We start from the raw sequence: 24,228 nt of genomic DNA on the forward strand, positions 1-24,228 counted from the left end.
CTAACTATACATTTTCAGATATTGAATTGCTCTCCTATTCTCCTAGTCTCTCCTAGATGCTGACTCTCTCTAGTCTTTCATCATAATATAATTTGGTCCTTGAAAACTCCCTTAGTTTCAGTTCAAGCAGATCTTTTACAAGGAATGTGCTGAAGACAGTTATCTGTGCTTGTGGATTTGTTACATCTTTAGCCCTACATTTCTCGTATTTCATGAAATCTTCATTTCAGGGATTTTGTACCTCCCAAAGTTCAGGATATAATGAATGAGGGGCATGTTCTGGCTTGTATTCAATTCCCAGCTTTACAAGAGAGTGTGCATCATCTCCCTTTGATAACTATTAAGTTTTTAAAACTGCTTCAGATGCAATATATGAGCTTTGAAATATTTTTTTTCATCTTAAATGAAAATTATATGGCTGTTTGGAACGTTATCCAGAAGTTCCCCACACAATTTTTAGACAATTTTTTTTCAGAATGAAATAGGAGAGTCAAGCTTGTAAGAGCAGAACTGAAGCACAGTCAGCATAGATAGGCATGTGCTTTTTCCTTTTGTTTTCCTTCTATGAAAAATGACCACAGCTAACTAACTAATGCTTTCAGATCCAGCAACTGTATCAGAAACCTGGCAAAGCAGCCAAATGGATTCTGAAATTTTCACTCTCTGACATATATATACTTGTTATATATACTATATATATACATACATACTTGTTAACACAAAACAGAAGTACAAGGTAATTAGTAGGTTGTGATTAAACAGTTTAACTTCATCTTTGCAGAAGACGTCACAAAACAGGCCTCACAGACATGAAGTAGGACATGATGCCACTTAGTTACAGAAACCATTACTAAAATACTATTTTTTAATCAGGTTTTTGGCTTTCACTTTGCAGCAGCAAGAAGAAAAGGATCATTGAGTTTTCTCAGTGATTTTTCAACATTGAAACTTCCAGTTTTTCTGAGTACCTTGCCTCTTGGTTTGGCTTTCTGACAATTTATCTCTTCTTCTCCATTGCAGTAAAAAAAAAAAAAATCTCCTGAACACAATGATCTGAGTCCAGCACGCTCTTCTGAAGGGTTTTTGGGAGCTCTGGTGTGTTACACCAATTGACCTGTTGTGGGATAATCAGCTGATTCTGTTGTCAAAAGCACTGATGTGGGTTCTCACTCTTCTGCATTGCTTGGATGAGGATTGTTATGGCGGAAGGAAAAGCCCAGCAGGCTGCTTGGCCTCTAGCAGCCCTTCAGCAGAGTGGCTGACCACGCTGTAGATGCATTTTTACTGACACAAGCAATGCCAGAATCCAGCCTGTTAACTCTATTATTAACCCAGTGAAAAATAATATTTCCAAGGCAGCTGTTTTACTTTGCTCATGTGCTGTTCAGCTGGATGAGATCCTGGATTTCTCTGACATCAGTGCAAGAAATGATTGGTCCACTCTTCTGGTAATCTCAGATTCTTCGGGGTGTTTCAGTCCTCAACCACCTGTCAGAAATTGTTTAGACAGATTACCCTTTCCCCAGCGTCTCTGCTTCATTGCTCTCTGCTTTCAGTTAGGTTAACAAGGGTAGAAATTGGGTAGCAGTACATGAAAGGCTAATGGGAATGTGATGAATTTCCTTCCAGATACCAGCTTCTTTCTTCATTCTGTTCACCACAATAATCTAGTACAATGAATTAGTAGAAAATCATTTAGCAATATTGAACTGACTCTTTAAAGTGGATTGTAAAGGTTTATTGATTTTTGAGTTGAGCTGATATTTTAATACCAGTATTTGATTTCAGGAGTACTCTTTCAAGTTTGGAAGATTTTTTGTTACTATTGTTCCTTCTTATTACTTAGAAGATATGAAGTTTCTGGGGGTTGGATTTTAACTTTTCTTTATTCTGTTCTGCCAGATCTTCTGATTAAAAAAAAAATATTATTATTATTATTATTATTATTATTATTATTATTATTATTATTATTATTGTTGTTGTTGTTGTTGTTATTGTTGTTGTTGTTATTTCCCATTTTCTTCCATTTTTTTCTCCTGCCCATATTTGGATTTAATATTATGGCCACACCTGGTTTTAGCTGCTTAGTGCTTTAATAACAAAATTTTTTTGTTATGAACATAGAAATGGAGCGAACAGCAAATAAAGCTGATTTCAAGTTTTGGACTTATTTTTCTAATAAATCATGAGCTACTTTGATTTATTTTTCCTTTTCTTCTTCAGTGTGAAATATTTTGTAACATTTTATGTGTGGAAAAACTAGAAACATTATTAACTTCGTGTAAACAGTTATTTTTTTAACATTCAGGTTGGAATGTTTTGTTCTCAGTTATACTTTTGTAGGCCTGTAGGTGTGATAATTAAAATCAATATGAGTTTAGAGTTTTTTTCTGGTAATTATAACCTCCATGTAAATGCAACCTGCCAGTAATTGTAACTTCCAGTTTCTAGGATGTTTGTTTTTTTTCTGTTGAATTTCTGTATTAACACAATTCAAGAAGTTCCACAGTTGGTGTTCTGATTTTTTCAGATAGCTTAAGTCTACAGCAGAAGTGCAGGCTTTAGGTTTGGCAGTGCATTTATTAAAAACCAGAGAAATAAGTGAAAAATGTTCATCTGTTACTTAGAACTTGAAATAGCTTCTGTAACTGAACTTTGGTATCATTTAGTATTAAAACATGGGATGTGCTCTTGGATGTGTCTGACTTCCACTCTTGCAGGTGGAAGGGATGGTAGGGATGTCTTTTCATTATTCCTTAAAGTTTTAAAATTGTATTTGGGTTGTTGCAAGTTTTAGTATAAATTTATCCTTTAAAATTAAAAATAAAAAAATAGAAATAGAAATAAAAAATGGTCACAACTTTAGTGTTATTATATAAGTTAGAATTTCAAAGGGCTATAAAGGTGGCCGAAAGCTGATAGAAATATGAAGCCTTTATTTTGGCTGCTTGAATAAAACCAATGTCCTTGGGTAGGGCTGTGGCATAATACAGTGACTCCAGGAAATGAAATACAATGAGCAGTAGTGAAAAAACATTTGGTTTTGTGACACTGCATTTGGATCTAGGCTCTCCCAAGGCCAAACAGCAATGATCAGCTCTGTGGTGAATTTACATTCTATTGTTACAATCTGAGGTAAATTAGGACAGTGCTCCCCAGCACAAAAAGCTGAGCAGGGCAGTGCATTTGTCCTGGTTTTAACAATTGTTCCAACTGGTACAGTTTCACACCATCACAGAGAAGAATATGGGGCTGCAAAATCTACATGGCCAGATTTCTGAAAGTCCTTTCAGAAACATACATGATTTTAATTTTTTTATTCCCTTGAAATGTCTGGATATGAATAGTGAAAGGTTTTAAGAGTGTCTTATGAAAAGTGGAAAAGTGTCTTAGTGGAAATGTGCACAATTAGAGAGGAAATCTTTTACCATTAATTTATTCTCATTTATCTTTTCATTCTGCAAAAATGTTGGGTAGAGAAAAGTTGTTTTTTTGGGATTTTTATCATGGGGAAAAAAATCTTTCCTGGGTAAAATGATTTGCTGTCCAACTCTTTTTAAAATATGAAGAAATACATGATGTGCATAATGAAGCAGAATTTGTTATAATTATCTGATTAATGTAAGCAATTTTGACATTCTGTCTGTATAAGTGAATTTAAACATGGACAGGAATGCTCCTGTGCACAGGACTAGAATTATTTATGTTAGCAGGTTGTTGACGTTCCCTGAACTGGCACAGGTGGGAACAAACTTGGAGCATCCCTTGGTATTGAATCCTGCAGAATTGGAGCACCTTCTTAGTCTCCAAGGCACAGTTTCAGTATCAAAACTGGGGGCTTTTGTTTCACAAAATGAAATTTGGATGGCCTGTATAGTAGGTGCATTTGTTATATGGAGAGAAAGACTTCCTACACACTCACAATGAATTTTTTAATAATTAAATATGGGATTGACTATTACTATTCCGTTCTCATTCCAGCCTTTTTTAAAGAGCTGTCACACAGCATCCCCTTGCAAGCACAAAGGATTGCTGATTCATGGAGATTTCCATGAAATCTCATCGTTCTAGACTCCCTCTGGGAAAGGGGATAAAGCACATAAAGCAGATGGAAAACCATGATCATCTAAGTAGATATGTTAAAGGATATTATTTTTCTAGTTTTGTCCCAATTTCCCTATGATAAGTAGCACATAGACACAGGGTTTTTATTTTTTTCATAACCTGGGTGAGAACTGTTCCCACTTTATATTTATACATAACTTAGTATTTTTTTACATAGAAACCTAGAACACAATTCAATAAAAATAGTAAGAGTGTTATTTATGTCCATTATCTAATAGAGAAATGTTAACTCCCTTCCAGTAATTCTGTTCAGCCAAAATTAAACTTTCAAATAAAAAAATGGTATAAATTCTTCAGATTCTTCAGAAGGGAAACTGGTCATGTGAAATTTTTAATTCTAATATATGGAAAGAAATAACAAATGCAAATATTTTACAGGAGCCATGGTTTGGATTAGGATCAAATTCATTGTATTTCTAGAATTTTTTTTCAAACCTCATTATATAGTGACCCTCAATTCATTTTTCCTTCTAGGTTTTAAATTAGTTATTACTGTGGTGAGATTTTTTTTTTCCTAAATTGGGAAACATGAAACATTTATTGTCTAGGGTCAAGTTTCTAATGTGATTATGTGGTGGTGAGTGCTCTTCAGTTCTAAAGCTCTTCAGTTCCTAAAGACTGAAAAACTTTGATTCCTAAAGATTGAATTTTTAGACTTTCAGCCATGCTGAAAACATCTTCTCTTTTCTGTTGGAGCTATTAAGCAGGTAAAGTGTTGAGTAGGTATTTTTGCAGGTACATTTAGATAAACTGTGATTTTTTAAATTAAGGAACAGATGTCTTGTTTTCTGAAATTTGGATGCCTGTGGCATCCTTTTAACACATTTTAAGTGCTGTTATCTCATTTCCCCAGGTGCTGCAGCTATAAAAGTATTAAGTGTTTTGCCTAACGTGATGGTAGTCACAGTTTGCACTTTAAAATCCTCTCATTCAGTGACAGCACTTCCTCTCTTGTTCCTGTTCTGCACTTTTGCATTTTAGGTCATTGTCAAGTCTGGCCCAGGCACCTTCCTCAGCCTGGCTGTGTATGACGAGTACATCTTCTGGTCAGATGGAGTGAGGAGAGCTATCCTGCGTTCCAGCAAATACACGGGAGGAGACACCAAAGTTCTCCGCTCCGACATCCCGCACCAGCCCATGGGAATCATCGCTGTTGCCAACGACACCAACAGCTGTAAGCTACAAAGCAATTTTCTTAATGGCAATATCATTCATTTCAGGGATTTAACTTAGTTTTAGCTGAGTGAAAAGTTTATATGGTGTTTCATAAATTCTCTTTTAATAAAAGATGGGGTACAACCTTTTCCCAAGTGTCTTCGTTTGAAAAGACAGGTGTCTGCTAAAGATGACAGAAGCCTTCCTTGAAATGGAAAATGTGTAGCCCCTCCCTCCAAATTCTTATAATTTTGAAATTAAGAGGCTCTCAGGCAAAGATATGAGAATAGGAATAACAGTTCTTTACTAGGAAAATTTAAATACAAATACAATAGTAGAAACCAAAAAAAAACAAAAAAAACAATACAAACAAAAAAAAGCCCTGATAGACTCAGAATATGACCTGACACCCTGTGGGTCAGGGTGGTGGCAGCAGTTCCATTCCATGGTGGCTGCAGCCCTCCTGCAGTGCCAGCTGTGCTTCTGCTGGAGGAGAAATCTGTAGGAGAGTGGTTTTCCTCTGAAGCTCCAGAGGTGGTGTAGATGGGCCTGGTCTTCCTCTGGGAATGCAGTGGGAAGAAAGCTGCTCCTCTGGGAATGAAGTGGGCAAAGGCTGCTGTGGTGTTCCAGATCTCAGATTGTATCCAGGTAGGAATGGTCAGCTCCTCCCCCTGAGTGGAGCATCTCCTAGTGGGATGATGTCACTTTATCACCTCATGCAGGGACACTCACTGGCCATGAACAGAAGATAATTAATAATTAATGGCCCATGAACAGAAGATATCTCCTGGAGAGAAGATTGATTGTGGAAGAGATAAAGAAAACTGCCCAATGAGCAGAAGAGAAATTCCCCACCTCTAAGAGAAGCCAAATAGAATACATGCATATCTTACAACCCAGGACACCAAGTAAATAAGCATTATTCAGAATGTCTTGCTATGGGTGCTGAGCTCAGAGGATAGCAGCTAAATACTTCCCTGTCAAATTTCTGCAGTTTTGAAAGTTGCAGGTTTTTAAAATTATTATTTTTCCAGGTGTTTGTTTATCTTTAGCATGCCAGCATCTGAGAGATGCTGACATTTTCATCTGACCGATAAAACCTGAATCAATTGCCCATGAATCTGAGATATGGTGACTTCTGCTCTCTCAAAGACATTGGCCATTGAAGAAAATTTAATAAAATAAGAGTTCATCTCTTGTCATTTGTCTTCCAGGTGAATTATCTCCCTGTGCACAAATGAATGGAGGCTGCCATGATTTGTGCCTTCTGACGCCTGATGGACGAGTGAACTGCTCGTGCAGAGGGGACAGAGTCCTGATAGATGATAACAGATGTGTGAGTAAGTAATGGTGGCTGACATGATGCTTTTCTGTGCTGTGACGCACTTGGCTTTCATAGGACAGTTGGCCCAAGCCATTAATTTTATTTCTTCTGTATACTGAAAAAATTGATCTGGCAATTCAGCACAAACCAGGCTTTTAACTCTTTTGTCTTTTGGGGATTAGAAAGTGTTCATACTCTCCTTAAACTCCTATTATGGTAGTGGGATACTGTTTCTTATTAATAGGATATTTATGTATTTATCACAATTACTGCTGAGATAGAAATATCTGTATGTATCCTTCCCTAGGGTTATGTGGGATAAGCTACTGAAGTTGAACCTTAATTAAAGTAATTTCTCACCTATCTCTGTGTTGGCAAACCAGTGATTGGCAGTGGAAGTGAGAGAGGTTCAGCAGATTTATTCACATGCCTAACAATTTATTTTATGGCATTTATTTTATATGGCATTTCTATTTTCCAAATGCATCACAACTCTTAAAATTGTTCTTAGGTAAAACCATGTTTAAATTGTCATCTATGACATGAAATAAGATTTAATCTTCTAAATTGTTCTGTAGAGTTTTTGCAGGAAATGTTGATCTGAGCAATCAGGAAAAAAAAAGACATTAAATGATGGGGTAGAGTAGCACAGAAAGGATGGAAACAAGACAGACTAGAGTTTAGCTTTGAGATCAAAAGTTCCTTTCTTCATAACAGAATTGCAAGTGATACTCAATAAAATTGAAAGTTAGCAATTCCAGCTGAGAAAAGGAATTAACTGTCCTTTCACAGTATAATTAGGCTGTATAACTTAGTGCCAGTCAAGAGTCTTGAGACAAAGCTTCAGTGAAATTCTAAGAGGGAGTGATGATGATATGGGTAATGACTACTCTGACTACTTACTTGTCATCAAAGAAACCATTTGAAAGGCATTAAAAATTCTTTGTTTCTGTAAGACGGATTTTGAAGCAATCTCTACAAGGGTGTCCAGTTAGACTCAAACTGCGGGCAGGTTATACTATATATACTTTAATTCTTTTCATTTTTTTCTAAAGATTGCAGTCTAAGATGCTGAACTAGATGAATTAAAAATGTAATTGGTAATTATTCACCATAAGTTCTTACAATACTAGGAAATTAAAGGAAAAGAGATAAAAATACTTCAAATGTAAAGGACTAAATAAATCATATTCAGGATCAGATCTCACCTTGTTCAGGATCTGTTTCAGCACTTTTTCTACATGTATCAATCAAATCAAGAAATACTTTCAATTTATATTGGCTTGGCTATTGCATATAGCAGACATTGGTTCTTCCTGAATTTGTGCTGAAGTGATTATAATGGAAACAAGAAAGAAGCATAAGAACTGAATATCATTTCCCCATTGTTCTTCTTACTGAGTTGTCCTAAATGCTCCTCGCTTCTCTTCACTTTGATATTTTTGGTTAGAACCATGCTCATGAAGCAAATGTATGACTTATCCTGAAGTTCATGACCAAATCGTTGTGTCTAATTTGTGAAATGTTTTTCTTTCTTAAGTAAAAGAGGAAAAATTTTAAACGTGCACCTGGTTGTCTTCTCAAATAATATATAAAACATCCACTAGATGAGAAGGGGAGGGTTTTGGGGAATAAAAGAAAAAAGTAAAATGGAAGCAACAGGTTTTCTGCCTTGGGGTTTACACTGTGTAATTCAAGCTGGGGGTTGGGAAGGCACAGGTGAGTAGAAGGAAGCGGAGCACAGTAGTTCCACAGTTCTTATCTTATCAGAATGAGTGCTTGTGAATAGTTTCACTACATGTTCCTTCATGGATATTTGTCAATGTATTTTCTTTTACAGGTTCTCTTTGTAGAAGCTTTAAAGTTCTGATGCCATGGTGTGTTTTACTGTTTTGTACTCAAAACCGTAAATTCAAAATTCATGTAGGTCAAAATTGAAATGCAGACAGCATGTTTTCTCATTTTCACTAGCTGCAAAAGCTTTTAAAAATTACATGTTAATGTGGTTTATTTTTAGGTAAAAATTCTACTTGCAACATCTATTCAGAGTTTGAATGTGGGAATGGTGAATGCATTGATTATCAGCTGACTTGTGATGGCATTGCTCACTGTAAGGACAAATCTGATGAGAAACTTTTCTACTGTGGTGGGTATTTCCAGATCTTTCACCTTCCTGTTGTAATTTTGGTGTTATACATGCTTTGATTCTTCCTCTTGTTCATACCAACTGCTCGGCCACGATGCCTAGGAAGAAAATGTCAACACACATTAAGAAAACCTTGACATGACATGGAAAAAATTACCATGGAAAAAAGTTTTTTCTTCCATTCTCCATATATCAACTGACATATTTAATAAAAAGCATCTCAAATGTTCTCATGTTTCTGTCTAGAACAAAAATAAAGGAAAACATGTCTAACTACTTTTTAAAGATGGTAGATACCCTATTGTACATAATGTAAAATATAGAAATGCTAGTTATTAAATTTATAGATTGATAAATACAAGATTTGTTACCCAGAGCAGCTGTGGCTGCCTCATCCCTGGAAGTGTCCAAGGCCAGACTGGATGGGGCTTGGAGCAGCCTGGGACAGTGAAAGGTGTGGGGTGGGGTGGAAGGAGATGATTTTTAAGGTCCCTTCAAACCCATTACATGATTCTGTGATTCTGAGAACCAGCAATTTCTCTTTCCATGGATTTGCCACATAATTTTATGAAGGACATTCTTTTAATTTGCAGTGTGACAATGAACACCTTGCCTCATTTAAATCAACTGTCCCAAATATTTTTCTACACATTGGAGAAAAAAACAGAAAGAACTGGGGTCCTTTCATGCACTAGGTCATATACAGGGTGTTGCTTTCTGAATCTGATAAAGAACTTTATTTTGATTAGTTAATCAAAATAATGGACTCATTATTTTGATTAACAAATGCAGTGAACATTATTATTGTGACTTCTGCAATAATTAGCGCTTTAGTAAATCAGTCCTGAATTTTCAAACATATCATTATATGTAAAATTCCTACAGTCTTCAATAGTGTTCTTGAGCAGAACGCTGTTGTTATTGGTGCTCAGAAATCCTAAAACCTCTCTGCTAATATTTGTTATTATTTTGTTCTCCATTTATTCCTGTTTTGGTTTAGGCCAAATTTGGTATACTTCAGTCTCTGTGATGCCACATGCAAACATTCTCCCCAAACAAGTTTGTCAAAACAAATGCATTTAAAGTACATGGGCATTTTGTACCAAGGTAATGAAAGCTGGGAATTAGGCCACCCTTTTCATTTTTTTCTGGTCATTTTTTCTCATCATTCTTTCATTTATTACTCTTTATCCCTTTATCAGTCCAAATTATGCTGCAAAATCGATGAACAATTTCTGAAGTTTTTTTTCCTGTAGCTTGGAATGCATATCAATTAAAATATTGTTCTGGAACGTTTGTTTAGATTGAGGGTGAGGCTGTTTTCATGAGGTGTCAATCCAATCATGAGCTGGTATTTAACTTCCCAGAAAACAGAGGCTGTCGGAAGGGCTTCAAGCCGTGCTCCAATCGCCGCTGTGTTCCCAGTGACAAAGTCTGTGATGGTGCCAATGACTGTGGTGACAACTCTGATGAATTTGACTGCAAAGGTAAATTGCATTTTATTTCCAAGGCGATTTCGGGATATTGCTTTGTAAATACTCATTATGCAAATAGGAGTAGCTGGAAAATAACGTTTGATTTAATCATATGATGGGGTTGATGCAAAGGCTGATTTTGGTTTACACCTACAGTCTTCTAGAAGGAGAGTGGTTTTGGCTATAAAATATAAAATATACATATGCATTATGCATATAATATTTTATGTTTTATATGTATAAAATACAGGTGCTGTATCTCTGTGAAGTAATGAGAGATAACAGTACCTCAGACAGATTGAAAGATGATGATTTCTCCTCTGCATGTGCTTCTTCTCTGAAGGAGGAAATGCTTTATTTCTCTGCTTCTCAGATGCATGGTAGTGTGCATGGCCTTTGAAAAGCTTCCTAGAATTGTTCTCCTCTTCATATCAGAACTGTTTTTTGATTTATATCTTTTAACATGAATATTTTTATCCATGCAACAGCCAGTGCATATAGACCAGCAAGCCAACCACACAAATCCTTAGTTACAATTCAGAAAGGTTGGCAGGGATATTATCCCAAAAGATTTATAACTAAAAGCTAAATACCTGTAGTAACAAGGATTTTTTGAAGTTACCAAATTATTTTTAACCATTTATCTAAATATAAGTAGAGGGAAAAACAATAGGCAAGAACCCCAAGCTGGTCTTAGAAGAAATAAATCTGAGAAATTCATGGGCTATCCTGAAAATGCTTCTTCCTCCCTCAAATGATGATGGGGAAGTTTCAGTTTGAAACCAGGAGGAAACACCAATTTCATGTAATGGTTTGGTTCGCTAATTTGAGATTTTGCCAATTTTGAGATTTTCGGCCAACCAATGAGTGTGGTGGGTTCAGTGCTGGCCAATCACCAATGCACTCATTTCCTGCTGTGAGGTAGGGTTAGAAGAAAGGCAAATCAGGCTCAAAACTTTAAAAAGGTATAAAGAAAATAAAATATTAATAGTTACTAAAAGAAAAAGTAATAAGAATCAGAACAAAACCTTCAGAACACTTCTCCTCCCCCCACAACCTTTTCTTTCCCACTGGCAATGTAAAGAAAAAAAACTAAAATTTCAGTAAGTTTACCACTTGTAGAAAAGGCTTTCCTTCAGTTCATTTAGGGAGACAAGTCCCTCTTGTTAACGTTATGGAGACTTCTCCACAAGAAAAAAAACAGTTCTCTTGTAGCTCTCAATTTTTTCACAAATAGCAGCCACCAAGGGAAATCTGCAATTGTGCAAAACCAGGACGATTGATAATCCCAAAATGAATTGAATTACCTAGACATATTCTTAGGCTAAAAAAATAAATTAAAATATTAGCAACTTGGAAGGTGTAATAAACTCCAAATCATATGTCTGCTGGAAGGCACAGTGTGTTCTGAATGCCTCATTCCAAAAGGCAGAAGGCTTAAGCATCATCATGTGTCTGATGTGCATCTGAAGAGTGTGTTTAGCACACAAATTTACATCCTCTATAACCATATGTTGTAGACTCGGCGTGCGCCCCGGCAGAATTCCGCTGTGCAGATGGGGTTTGCGTCGGGAAATCAGCGCAGTGCAACCAGGTCATCGACTGTGCAGATGCCTCGGATGAAAAGAACTGCAGTGAGTTTGTGTTCGTGCTCCCTCCCAGCAGCTGCTCCCTGATTATTCCTTGTTATGGAGCAGTTCATTCCTGGTGCTGCTGCTTGGGATTCCAACACCTGCGTGGGCTCCTTGAGCCCAACGTGAAAATTAAATGTTGAGGCTGTGTCAGGTGTGTGGTAATTTTCTGTCTCTTTCCAGATAATACAAACTGTGCTTACTTCTATAAACTTGGGATAAAATCTTCAGGATTTATCAGCTGTAATTCAACTTCCCTCTGTATACTGCCAGAATGGATTTGTGATGGGTCTAATGACTGCGGAGATTATACAGATGAATTAAAATGCCCAGGTAACTGTAAAAAAATTTAAAAACCAAACTCAAAACATTAATATGCCTTTTAAACAAAGAAAAAAAGTCCTATATGTGAAGGGAGAGTGTTTCTCATTGTGTTGCAAAATGTTTATTTGGTCAATACTGATTTATTTAACATGGAGATTATTGCAATGCTGAATGTAGTTTATTCACCTTTATTTACTGTTTCCTAGGATTATGCAAATTATTACAATGAATACTGACTTTTTTTTTTCCTGAAGCAAACTGTGATGTCTAGCTTTCTCTTTCCTCCAGGTTAGGCCTGCCATTTATCATTTTTATTTAAGTAAAACATGAGTCCTTAAATTGTCAAGCACATCAAACATTGACATAAACACTCAGGAACTTGTATTAGTTACTGCTTTAGTGGGTGGTATTTCTTTTCTTGCTGACTCATTTTACTTTCTCTTTTATTTGGTGGAGGTCCTTGGAATAGGCTGCAAGGGGAGAATCCAGGGTTATTACTTATGTGATAGCAGCCAGGAGAAAGGGATCATGACAACTTGAGCCCTGGACACAGGACTGGGGTTCTATTTAATGTTAACCAATGAATTATTCATAATATTCAATTTTTAACTAATGAAGGAGGGCATTTAGGTGTTTCCTCCATTTTTATTCAGAACCCCTCATTTGAGTTTGATAATACTAAGAACAAAATGAAAACTTAAAATTTGTATTTATTTTTTAATTTATTAATTCTAGAGGGAAATTAACCTCCTGTTGACCAGTAACTCTCCTTCTTCTATCTATTACTAAATAATAAATTTTATTCATTTGTAAAATTAAAACTTCTAATTCTATCTTGTTCAATGCCATCCAATTTTTGCATAGTAGTGGACATAATATGATTATTTCAATTTAATATTCTCTTTTTCCATGTGATAATCCTGTTGTGTCACCAGAAGTCTCTATTAGAATTCTCATATACATTGTGCCAAATTTATTGACAAAAATATTACCAGGATCCAGAGGAATCTGGGACTTCAGCAGTACTGTCAGCCAACCTGTCATTAAGAACTTCCATCAGTCCTATAAAATAGATGCATATTAACTTAGAGTTTCCATTCTATTCTCTACATTTTCTAGATTTTCCCTTAATTATGTAGAATTTATTGTTTATAACACTTCTTTAAGGTCAAAATGGCTTAATTTGCTGTATTTTTAGACAAAGAAAGGGATTTTTTTCCATAACAAGGAAAATGTTGAAAGCAGTGTGCTACAGCTTCGGTAAACTAATGTTGCATAAGTACACTAATGTGCATTTTATTCCATTGTCCATTTATTTGTATTACTTCTTTCTGAATTCCAAATGAGTGCCAAAATGTTCCATCATTTTAATGTGTGACTAATTGCCTGGATCATGCCTCCCTTTACTTGGAAGCAATACCATTCCCACTCAGCCTACATGTGATTTCCTTTGCCATTTCATTCAAAACTGACCAGCTCTGGCACATTAAGTTTTTGAGTGTTGTTTCTGTTATGAATATTGCAATTCCCATTAGCAGTTTGGTTCAGTGTCACTGTTCTTACAGAAAATTACAGCAAAATATTCATGGTAGGTAGCTATGCTTAGGGAATCCTTAATATCTACCAAGTCATCACAGATGTTCCACTTTCTTTAGTCTTTATTGTTTTTTTTTTCATTCATACAGCTGTAGAAACCATAAATGTTTACTTTACCTTTCCTTTCAAAAGAGAAGAGACTGAAAACAAATCCAGTGCACTGAGAGAATAATGAAAACCATGGCAGAGAGTTTCAGTGGTCTCCAGTGCTTGGAATTCCATCCTGGGTTTTCCCAGGACCTTGCTTAAGATTTTGAAATTAAGCTGTGATTAGACTAATATTTCTGCTTGCATCATGAAACTCTACATGTGGCATGTTTTCTTTGCTCACACCTGGTTTCTTAATCATTCATAAAACGCAAATTTTAAATTACTTTCTGACTCAACAAAATTAAAAAGACAGAGGAAAACTTTAATTTCTGACCAAGTCTAAACCTCTGGCTCCAGCATCACTGGTGTAGCTCCTGTTAGTCAGAGCATGCATGAGATTTGTGGCTTCTCCTGGTGACAAAAATACTGCCACAATTAAATTATCTTGTAAATGACAGCAGAAAGTTCAGAAGGGCAATTTCTTCAGCTGGTGTAAAACAACAAGCAATGCTGACCTGCCTGACCTCAAAACCTGTAAACTGAACTACTTTCCTCTCTAAACCTTTTGATTTAGTTTGAAGCTGTGCTCTGATTTTTCTCTAAAAAAATAAAAAATAACTATTTCTGCTTACTAAACTACTTATTCACTAAACTACTTATCTATCACTTTTTTTTTTATAATCACAATTTTTTTTCCATTTTTAGACATGAACACTTTGTCCATCAGTATTCAGAAATTTAGCAGAAATGTATTAGGCTCCTAATCATACTAGTAGAGACCATTTTACATTACATTCTTTATTTTATCACAGTTCAAAACAAACCCACATGTGAAGAAAATTATTTTGGTTGTCCTAGTGGAAGATGTATTCTGACCACCTGGCTTTGTGATGGGCAGAAAGACTGTGAGGACGGAGTAGATGAATTGCACTGTGGTGAGCATTTTGTCTTATTTGTATCCCTCTAGTCACTAATGCACTTTGGAAACAAAGAAGTGTGCATTTACATCTCGGAGATTCTATAAAAATGTATTTAATGCTATGTTTTAAGATTCAGCTTTAATACTTCATACTGCCAATACCTTAAATTCTATTTCATGCCTGAATGAAAGCCCTTTAATTTATTTTTTCTCTCTTAAGGATATATTTATATACAGGGTTTTCTATTACTTTAATATTTAATAATTTTATTAATTCTTCACATCTCCTCATTAGAAGAGTTTTACAGATATACTGAATTTGAGTCAGTATCTGGAGCCCAGCAGGAAATACCCAAACCTCAAAGAAGGCATTGCTTTGCATCAGAGGCCACACAGATATAATTGTTTAAAGTAATGACAAAAGCTATGTAAATAAAATAGAACATGAGCTGTGTACTAGGTTAAGGGTCTGTTCTGGCTCAGATCTTTTCAGATTCTTAAATTTTACCTAAGACACAAAGCAGGTTGGTTTTACTCCTAGTGAGAGTTGGACTTTTCAATTTGTATGGATTACTTGAATGGATTATTTTTGTATTGAAATTCTACCAGAAAGCAGTGTCACATTTTTCTATTCCCTTTTTAAATAAAACCTGAATTTTGATTTGTTTGTTTTTTTTTTTTCCAGTTTTTGGTGTTTTTTTTTTTTTTTTTACTTCTTACCATGACTGAACATTTTAAATTACTCTGTTCATGACCCAGTTCCCACTGACATGCTTCCATATTTGATTTGCAGTTTACATTGTATATTTTTATCTCATAACTTTGAAATTAGGAAGTGCTGTGCTCTGTGGCAATCAGAATCTTTTATGTTGGCCACATTTCTCAAGAACAAATTGGTGTTTACATTTCTAGGTGTTATGTACATTATGTACAATAATGTAAACTTAATTAGCTGATTTTTGAGGGCAAAAGGGAAGGGGGTTAAGTCAATGCTTTTTCCCTATTAATTGCTCTTGCCCATTTTGGGATACCTGTTACAGTGTTCTCCTTTAAATTCAGATTTCTTACCTAAAATTCTTTTTAATGTTAATATTAAATTTTGTTGTCATCAAAATCAGTTGCAACAAAATAAACTTTATTCTTAAAGAAAGAACCCTGGGGAAAATGCAATACCTGATTTTTTTCAGGAAAGAATAGCATGGATTTAGGACAGTTTTTCAGTCTGATTTTAAAATGTAGAAGCTCTTATTTTCAATTTATAGAAAAGTGTAAATGGGATAAAGCAAACACACAGACATTTTTCTTGTGAGATAAAAGAGCTCCATCTTTAAAAGAGCATCATATTAACTTCTGGAATTTCAGGAGGAAGGCTGGGTTGGAAAATTTGAACTGTGCCCTCTCTGTCTTACTACCCAAATAGAGCAGTTCACTGTAGTTGTAGCATCTGTTAAATATGCAAACTAGGCTTGAGTTTTTTAAAGTGTTTATCCTCATCCCACTTACAAAATAACTGAAAATACTGGAATGTCTTTTGGAATATGTCACTGTTTATTTTTTATGATGTGTTGGTGAATGAAAACCCTTGGACAAACTGATAAAATACTGAATAACAAGATTGGGATTGTACAGAGTTGGAGTGTTTTAACACATGGAAACCGGGAGGAGAGAAAGGAGCAGTGCAAAAAATCCTGAACTGTGCTTGAAACAGCAGGGAATGCAGTGATGTTGTGAACCTAACAAATGCAGGGCCTGGTGTCATCCCCAGACTCGTCCTGCTCCTGGAATCAGTTTGCTTGCTCTGCAAACAAGTGCATCTCCAAGCAGTGGACCTGCGATGGAGAGGACGACTGCGGAGATGGTTTAGATGAGAGCGATGCTGTCTGTGGTGAGTTGGATCTTTTCAGCTCTGGGTTGGGTCAGATCATGCTTAATGAGGGTGATCACTGTTGCCCTGATTCTTAAGATTTTCTAAAGCCTTCTGAGTTTACATTCTTGTAGAGAACTTTCTCACACAACTTTCTGTAAACAATCATTCTTCCACAGAGGCGGAGAAATTTGATGTGCTAGTAATTTGTCCAATGTCGTTGGAGAGGTGGCACATTCACCCTCCAATCCACTGTCACTTTTGGAAAAGTATAAATGCTGGAGTCAGAAAATAAACTTCCTCTTTTTCACCTTTTCAATAGCAGCAGCTCGCATTGTGCTTTCACGTGTCCTATAGTGACAGATCACGTGCTCCAAAGGAGAGGCTGGGAAGGGAACAAGGACAGAATCTCCAAAGGGTGTGAGGGATCTCCTCTCTCAGCCCTCTCCAACCAGCAGATAGGGTATTTTTTATGGGCACTATCAGATTTGTCTAATTCTCTTGATGGCTAAAGAGGCTGACCTGGAGGAGAGGCTAGACAGAGTTAAAAGAATGAAGTAGGTATTTATTAAAAGTCCTTCAAAGGATAGATACACCCTGGGCAGTGCAAGAGCCTGGCCAAGGCTCTACCCAAAATGATTACAAAAATGGACGACCGGTCACAAGATTTCACACTTTTATAAGTTTTGACATATTAGGGTCAATTGTACAATTACAGCTCCAGGTGATTCAATCCCATCCTGCCAGTTTGCTCTCCTCAATTCACTGGTGTTTACACTTTTTGAACCTGAAGCTGCAATGGTGTCCTTGGCTCTCAGGCTGGAAAAGGATTGTTTTGTCTAAGCTGTGAAGAGAACTTACTAACACTTTTTATGAAGTTCAGAGTCACACACTAAAGCAGTACACAATCTTAAAAATATGAAAGCTGAAACTTAAGGCATCACAAACAGTAAAGTTATTAATGGCAAACCAGCTGGGTAAAAGGACAGCCAGTCTGTTCTCCAGTTCCTGTCCTTGGTGTAAAACCCCATTTTAATTTTACATTTGAGTGTCAGGTGCTCAAAGATGCTAAAGTTATTGCATTTTTGGTTTAGGTGGTTTTTTTTTCTACTGGATGATATTCCTCTCAAATTCCCAAACTCTTCAAGGTGCATAAGTAATTGAAAATGTTGTGTTTATTCTAGGGTTTAATGGACTGGAAATGTGTTATTGAATTCTTTTCCAAAGAAAATCACATTGTGTCAAGTCATGCTGTCACAATTTGTTGATATTTATAAATCAGTTCTGTCGTTCTCTCTATTTTAAGTTTCTTTTTAAAAATTCAGCTTTTACCATTTAAAGATATATTCCTTTTCAAAAATACTTTTACTTAAAGTCCATTCAACAAACATTATTTATTCCATATTTCCAGTGTGTGTAATCACATTAAAATATTGTTGATAACCAGAAGTGTTAAATAGACAGAGAAAAAATCTGGTTTGCTGAAGTAGTTGCTTAATCAAAAATGACATGCCAGCAAATGAAAGGGGTGGAGGTAGAACTTATACTGTTATAATATGGTAAAATATTAATTTTTTAGGACACTTAACTTCTCTCAAAGTGAGAAAAATCTGCTCTGGGTATGACAAAGGGGGAGTTAAGGCTGAATTTCTTCTTAGGAACAGTAGTCAGATATGAATTTCAAGGAGAAAAGAGATCAAAATTACGTCAGATTTTTCAGTCTTAGAAACATCAGTATTTTTTTAACTTGAAGTTCAATTCCAGAAATATCAAAAAGTGGCAAATGAGTTTAAATAAGCAAAAGTAGCCTCTGCTGGAGAGTTTCCATGAAGCATGGGAAATTTAAGAGAATGAATTAATGAAAAGAATGGAAGAAACAGCAGATGGCCAAAAGTTAGGGGTGTTCAGCCTGGAGAAAGGAGACTCAGGGGTGACCTTATCACTAGAACTCCCTGAAATTGGCTGTGCTCAGGTGGGGTTGGGCTCTTTCTCCAGGCAGCACTGACAGAACCACAGGACACAGCCTCAAGCTTCACCAAGGGAAATATGGGTTGGATATTAGGAAGACGTTTTTCACAGAAGGGGTAATAATGTTCTGGAATGGCCTGCCCTAGAAGGTGGTGGAATCACCATCCCTGGATGTGTTTAAAAAATTGGATGTGGCACTGGGTGCCAGGGTTTATTTGAGGTGTTTGGGCTGGGTTGGACTGAATGATCTTGAAGGTCTCTTCCAACCTAATGATTCTGTAAATTCTGTGAAAATTTGACTGTAAAACAGACAACCCCAGCCAGCAGATTTATCATAATGTGAAGAATGAAATGATCGCCGAGATGTTAAAATAAACCCCTTTAATCATGACCAGTCACCATACAAACATGGGCTAGGGTATTCCAGAGGGGGATTTGGGATGGTTCGGTGCTGAGGGCTCCCTTGCCATGTGTCCCCAGGCTCAGTGACGTGTGCTGCAGACACCTTCAGCTGCCTGGGCTCCCATGCCTGCGTGCCCCAGCACTGGCTCTGTGACGGGGAGCGCGACTGTCCCAACGGGAGCGACGAGCTCTCCACAGCGGGCTGTGGTAGGTTTGCATGTCAAAAAACCCCGTCATTCCCATGCTATTTCATGTTGTTTCAATGTCCACTTTGCTGGTGAAGAGTGCTGACCCACGTGTGAGCACATGGAGAGGATCCTCCACGGCTTCACGCCGAGGCAGCCAGCTGGAGGTCAGGATGTGTTGTACGTCACAGGCTCTTTGCAGTGTTTCCTGGTGAAAGTCAGCACCTCAGGGACTCTGCAGTTTTATTGCTCCTCCTGAAGAAAATGCTGCTCATGTCAATGAGGTTATGCATCAAGAAGGAAGATGCAAGTTTTGTCATCAGTTTATTCTGGATAATTGTTCAGATCCCTGTAAAATGTTACTTCCTGTCTACCTGAGACACATTTCCATGAACAGTGTCAGGAATTCAGTAATAGTTTCATTGAAGGGTTTTTTTTTAATTAATGCATAAAAATGGTACATAATATATTCTGTATATTTGGAGTGTTTGTGGACTTCAAAGAGCATTTGTTCAGGAGCAGACCAATATAAGGACATCTCTTCTTCCCAAATGTTGTTTTCTTCAGAGCCAGACCTTAGTTTAGTCATAGACAGCATCGACTTTTGAAGCTTTTCATTCTTGGATTACAGAAGATTTTAGCTATCTTTACTTCTGTAGCTTTCTTTGTGATGACTAGCTTTTTCTGGTATTGAATTGTGTGATGCTTCTTATCTGACTAAAAAGTTATGGTTATTTCCATTGAATTCCCTCAAATTCACTTCTCATTTCATCTTTGTGTAAGAAAATCGTCTGTTTATCTGATTGTTCTCAATTTCGTTCTTTTTTTTTTTTTTTTATGTGCTGTATTTTCCTTAGCTCCCAATAACACTTGTGATGAGAATGCTTTCATGTGCCATAACAAAGTCTGCATTCCCAAACAGTTTGTTTGTGACCACGATGACGACTGTGGAGATGGATCAGATGAATCCCTGGAATGTGGCAAGTATAAAAAAATAAATAAAATAGTTTCACACTGCTAACTGTAAGGCATTCTTCAGAGTCTGCTACTCTAAGGCATTACTGAAAAATAAAGCTCTTCTTTTTTTTTTATTGTTTTAATTCTCACTTGTAAATTATTCTTTAATTAATACAGCTTGGAATTAACTTGGATCTGGGACTGCAGTGACAAATTATTTTCCATAGAGTCTTAGAGTTGATTGCTAATAATATTTAGGAGAATTTTAAAAGTATGCCCTAGAATTTCTTGTTTAGTAAGTTTATCTTTATTATATGTATTTTTGTCATTGTCTCCATATATGTTTTTTTCCTATCAAAGAATCAAACACAGCTGTCATGATTATCACTGCATTTAAATTATATCAACTATAACCATATGTGAATATTTAATTTTCATCATTCACATGAATTTAGGTTTCTTATATTTTATATATATATATATATATATTCTGAGTGTCTATTCAATATATCTGGGCCATACTCAGAAACATTAATCTATATAAATAATATTTATGGAAAATACAGAGCAAATATCCCCTTCAACATGACAAATTGGTGATTATCATGTCTAGTTTTGTGCTGTTACAATCAATATTGGTTATTTACTCTTAAATTTCCTCCAGAAATGAGAACCACAACAGAAAATAGCTAGAAAATGTCTGTATATTACAGATTTCTTTATGCTGATTTCTCTCTTTGCTGGTGTATGAGCACAACACTCTGCACCTCTAAATGGAGCAAAAAATAACTTTTGTTGTGTTGCTTCAAAAATGCAGAGTTTTGTGTTGAAACAGTGGGAGCAAACATGAGGTGAGTGGTGTGTGTTTTTGTAGGGTATCGTCGCTGCCGTCCTGGGGAGTTCACCTGTGCTGATGGGCGCTGCCTGCTGAACTCCCAGTGGCAATGTGACGGGGACTTTGACTGCCCAGACCACTCTGATGAAGCACCTATCAATGCCAAGTGCAAAAGTTCAGGTTTGTGATTTTTTGAGCACGGGTGAACTTTCTTTAGAGTCCTAAGTCAGAAAAACCTCATAGCTTAAATTTCCAGTGCCTTCGTGGTGATTTTGCTCATGTCTTGAAAGGAGAAAATGTTCTGAGCATCCTAAACTTCACTTCACAAAGTCCAAGCCACCAGTTCCTATGGAATAAAATAGCAGACACTTCCTTAGTGCATAACTCCTGCTGATGCTAAAAGATGATGATATTACTATTGTAATTTCCAAAGTTTCTAGCTTGTGCTTATAATGTTACTGTGTTCCAGATATTCATCACACAGAAGGAGTTCATATCAAAGGAGATGTAAAGTTGCTCCCAGTAAAAATTATAAATTATACTATAGTTCTTATTGATATTTCCTGCTTAGATTGATAAATTTGATGAGGTCTGACTGATTTTTGAGAGGGAAATTAGTCCTGGTCTGCATTTGTTGTTCTGTTCTGTGGCTTTCTGAAAGACCAATTCTTCTGTCTAGACCTTAGCATTTCATTGCACTGTAGCCTGGTTCTTTATTCCAATTTTGATGGAAAACATGCATCTGCTGTGAGGTGAGGCAGCACACCTACCTTATATTTATTTAAATGTTCCAATTGTTATTTGAAGGATCTGAATGTAGCTGAAATGTCGTATTGGAGTTTTGCCAAAGAGGGAAGAACATATTTGCAGGTCATTAGACAAGGAATGCTTTGGAATTCAGGCAGTTGTGCTCCTAAACCCCTCAGCATCCACAGAGGGTGGAACTCATGGGGTTTTTTTTAACTTTTGGAAAAAAGAACTGTGTTTTGTGCAGAGATTATGTAGAGGGTTCTTCATTATATGAAAACAAATATGTAGGAGGGATTAATAAGTTGATGCCTTCACTCATTTTTCCAGGAGAGGAATAATCTCCAAAGACACTGAAAAGTTATTATAAAGCTATCAATAAATTATAAATATTCAATTGTTACACAATATTTTTCCTTTTGCATGCACACAGCAGCTGATCCATGAAAAAACTAATTCCAAATATTAAGAGATGACACCAAGTTGTGTGTTCTTTTTTGTTTTCCAGAGCAGTCATGTAACAGCTCTTTTTTTATGTGCAAAAATGGCAAGTGCATTCCTCAGAGTGAGGTTTGTGATAACAAAGAAGATTGCAGTGATGGGTCTGATGAGAAAAGCTGCCACATTAATGAATGCCTCAGTAAGAAAGTCAGTGGCTGTTCCCAAGATTGTCAGGACCTTCCTGTTGGATACAAGGTGAATAATTGCAAAATATGATTTAATATAATGTGAGTTTTTAGCTCTGAACTACTTAACTACTGCATGATTATAAAAAAGCCCCACTGTATGGTATCTCTTTGTAGTGAAGTAGGTTATGTGTCAAAATAAGAACATTCTAATTTTCATTTCCTGTAAGCAAAGAATTGCCAATTGTATTTTAAAAATGTACATATTTTTAAAGCTATGAAAAAGACCATTCAATGCTTTAAATACCACAAATCGTACTGGTCTATACAGAGCACTGAAAATCAATGAGTAAAAATTTTACAATGTATAGGAATGAGCAGCAGAAATAGTGGTTTTCTCCAGTTTGTTTTGTTTTGTTTTTTTCTTTCCCCAAGACAGAGACTCTTACAGAAATATTTAAACAAAGTTATATCACCTTAGTAACAGAATAAAACTGTTCATTGTCTGCATGTGAGGCTGTTTTTTGAATCTGCTCTTTGGCCTTGACAAGTAGAGAGGAACAGCCTGCAGTAGCCTGTAAATAGCAGCTAAAAATAGAAGAAAGACTTTTTCCAGGGTTTTAACTCTGAAGTAACCCTAACTGCACTCCCAAAGTTTCATCTTTTCAGCTGAACATTGGCCCACTGAGAACTAAATAAAATCTGTGCAGCTTGGAATTCAACCCTCTGGAAGGGTGAGGGTTGAGACAGAGACCCAAGAGTTGTTGAAGTGGTGGAGAAAGCACGCTCTGGATCTCTGCAGAGAGAAACAGATAATGTAGGAGGGAACATGAGAGGAAATATTCTGTAGATAAAATTTCTACCCCTATTTCAGAACCCCTCTGCCCAGTTGTATTGTGCACCTTTCCCATTGCATGTGATAAACTTGCCAGGATCAGAGAATATTCTGAGTTAGAAGGGACCCACAAGAATTGTCCACATCCATCTTCTGATTGGCCTCAAGAGTTCTCATTCACATTTCCTGTGCTGGTTACATAGATTGCTAGGTGGTATCAATGATTCCAGGGAAAATAGTTAAAAACTGTCTATCTTTAGCAAAAAACAGATGTATCATTGAAAATTAAGAACTCCAAAGGTCCATCCATCATTATTTTCAAGAAAAAATCCTTTCTATAGTTTTGAAAAGGTGTGCTTTACTTTTTCTTCAGTTAAAGTAGAAAGAATAATTAGTCATTCCACAGGGTTTTGTTTGGGTGGTTGTTTTTTTTGGTTTTTTTTTTTTTGTTTGTTTGTTTTTTTTTATATGGTGCTTAGGATCACATCAGTAATATCTGAAAAGAAAATTAGATATGCCTCCTGTAAACCATACAAGCAGCAAAGTAATTAAGATGTTATTTGAAAAAATGAGATGCATAAAAAGTTTATGATGCTAGCATATTCAGAAGCAAGTACACACAGGTGATAAACAGGATTAAAAATGAATGTATTTGGTTTTCTTTCCCAGTGCAAATGCTGGCCTGGATTCCTCCTGAAGGATGATGGCAAAACGTGTGTAGATATTGATGAATGTTCATCTGGATTTCCCTGTAGCCAGCAATGCATCAATACTTATGGAACCTACAAATGCTTGTGTGCAGAAGGGTATGAAACACAGCCTGATAACCCAAATGGCTGCAAATCCCTTTCAGGTATTACTGTTTAATGCTTTTATAATCCTCAGCTGTATTTAAATAATTTGTGGGAAAAAAATTAGCCCCAAGGTCTATGTTGCCTTTATATGCAAGATAAAAACAGGGTTACTTTGAATCTGCTTTCTTTTCAATATAAAATAGCAATGTGACTGTGTCTGAATGCAATAA

The 24,228-nt window shown here is 36.3% G+C and overlaps 1 protein-coding gene across 2 annotated transcripts in view; it reads left to right on the forward strand.

Moving 5' to 3' along the window:
• Nucleotides 1–24,228, forward strand: part of LRP1B (LDL receptor related protein 1B) — a 626,862-nt gene that overhangs the window by 498,130 nt on the left and 104,504 nt on the right. For both annotated transcript variants that reach the window (XM_077784902.1, XM_077784903.1), the window contains exons 44-56: nucleotides 5,107–5,299; nucleotides 6,495–6,620; nucleotides 8,622–8,750; nucleotides 10,118–10,237; nucleotides 11,746–11,859; nucleotides 12,040–12,189; nucleotides 14,679–14,801; nucleotides 16,551–16,670; nucleotides 19,098–19,226; nucleotides 20,062–20,184; nucleotides 21,036–21,176; nucleotides 22,252–22,439; nucleotides 23,874–24,057. In XM_077784902.1, coding sequence (XP_077641028.1) covers nucleotides 5,107–5,299; nucleotides 6,495–6,620; nucleotides 8,622–8,750; nucleotides 10,118–10,237; nucleotides 11,746–11,859; nucleotides 12,040–12,189; nucleotides 14,679–14,801; nucleotides 16,551–16,670; nucleotides 19,098–19,226; nucleotides 20,062–20,184; nucleotides 21,036–21,176; nucleotides 22,252–22,439; nucleotides 23,874–24,057 — 1,840 coding nt within the window. The remainder of the gene's footprint in view (nucleotides 1–5,106; nucleotides 5,300–6,494; nucleotides 6,621–8,621; nucleotides 8,751–10,117; nucleotides 10,238–11,745; nucleotides 11,860–12,039; nucleotides 12,190–14,678; nucleotides 14,802–16,550; nucleotides 16,671–19,097; nucleotides 19,227–20,061; nucleotides 20,185–21,035; nucleotides 21,177–22,251; nucleotides 22,440–23,873; nucleotides 24,058–24,228) is intronic.

The sequence above is a fragment of the Lonchura striata genome, chromosome 8, assembly GCF_046129695.1.
Source record: "Lonchura striata isolate bLonStr1 chromosome 8, bLonStr1.mat, whole genome shotgun sequence".
Classification (NCBI taxonomy): Eukaryota; Metazoa; Chordata; class Aves; order Passeriformes; family Estrildidae; genus Lonchura; species Lonchura striata.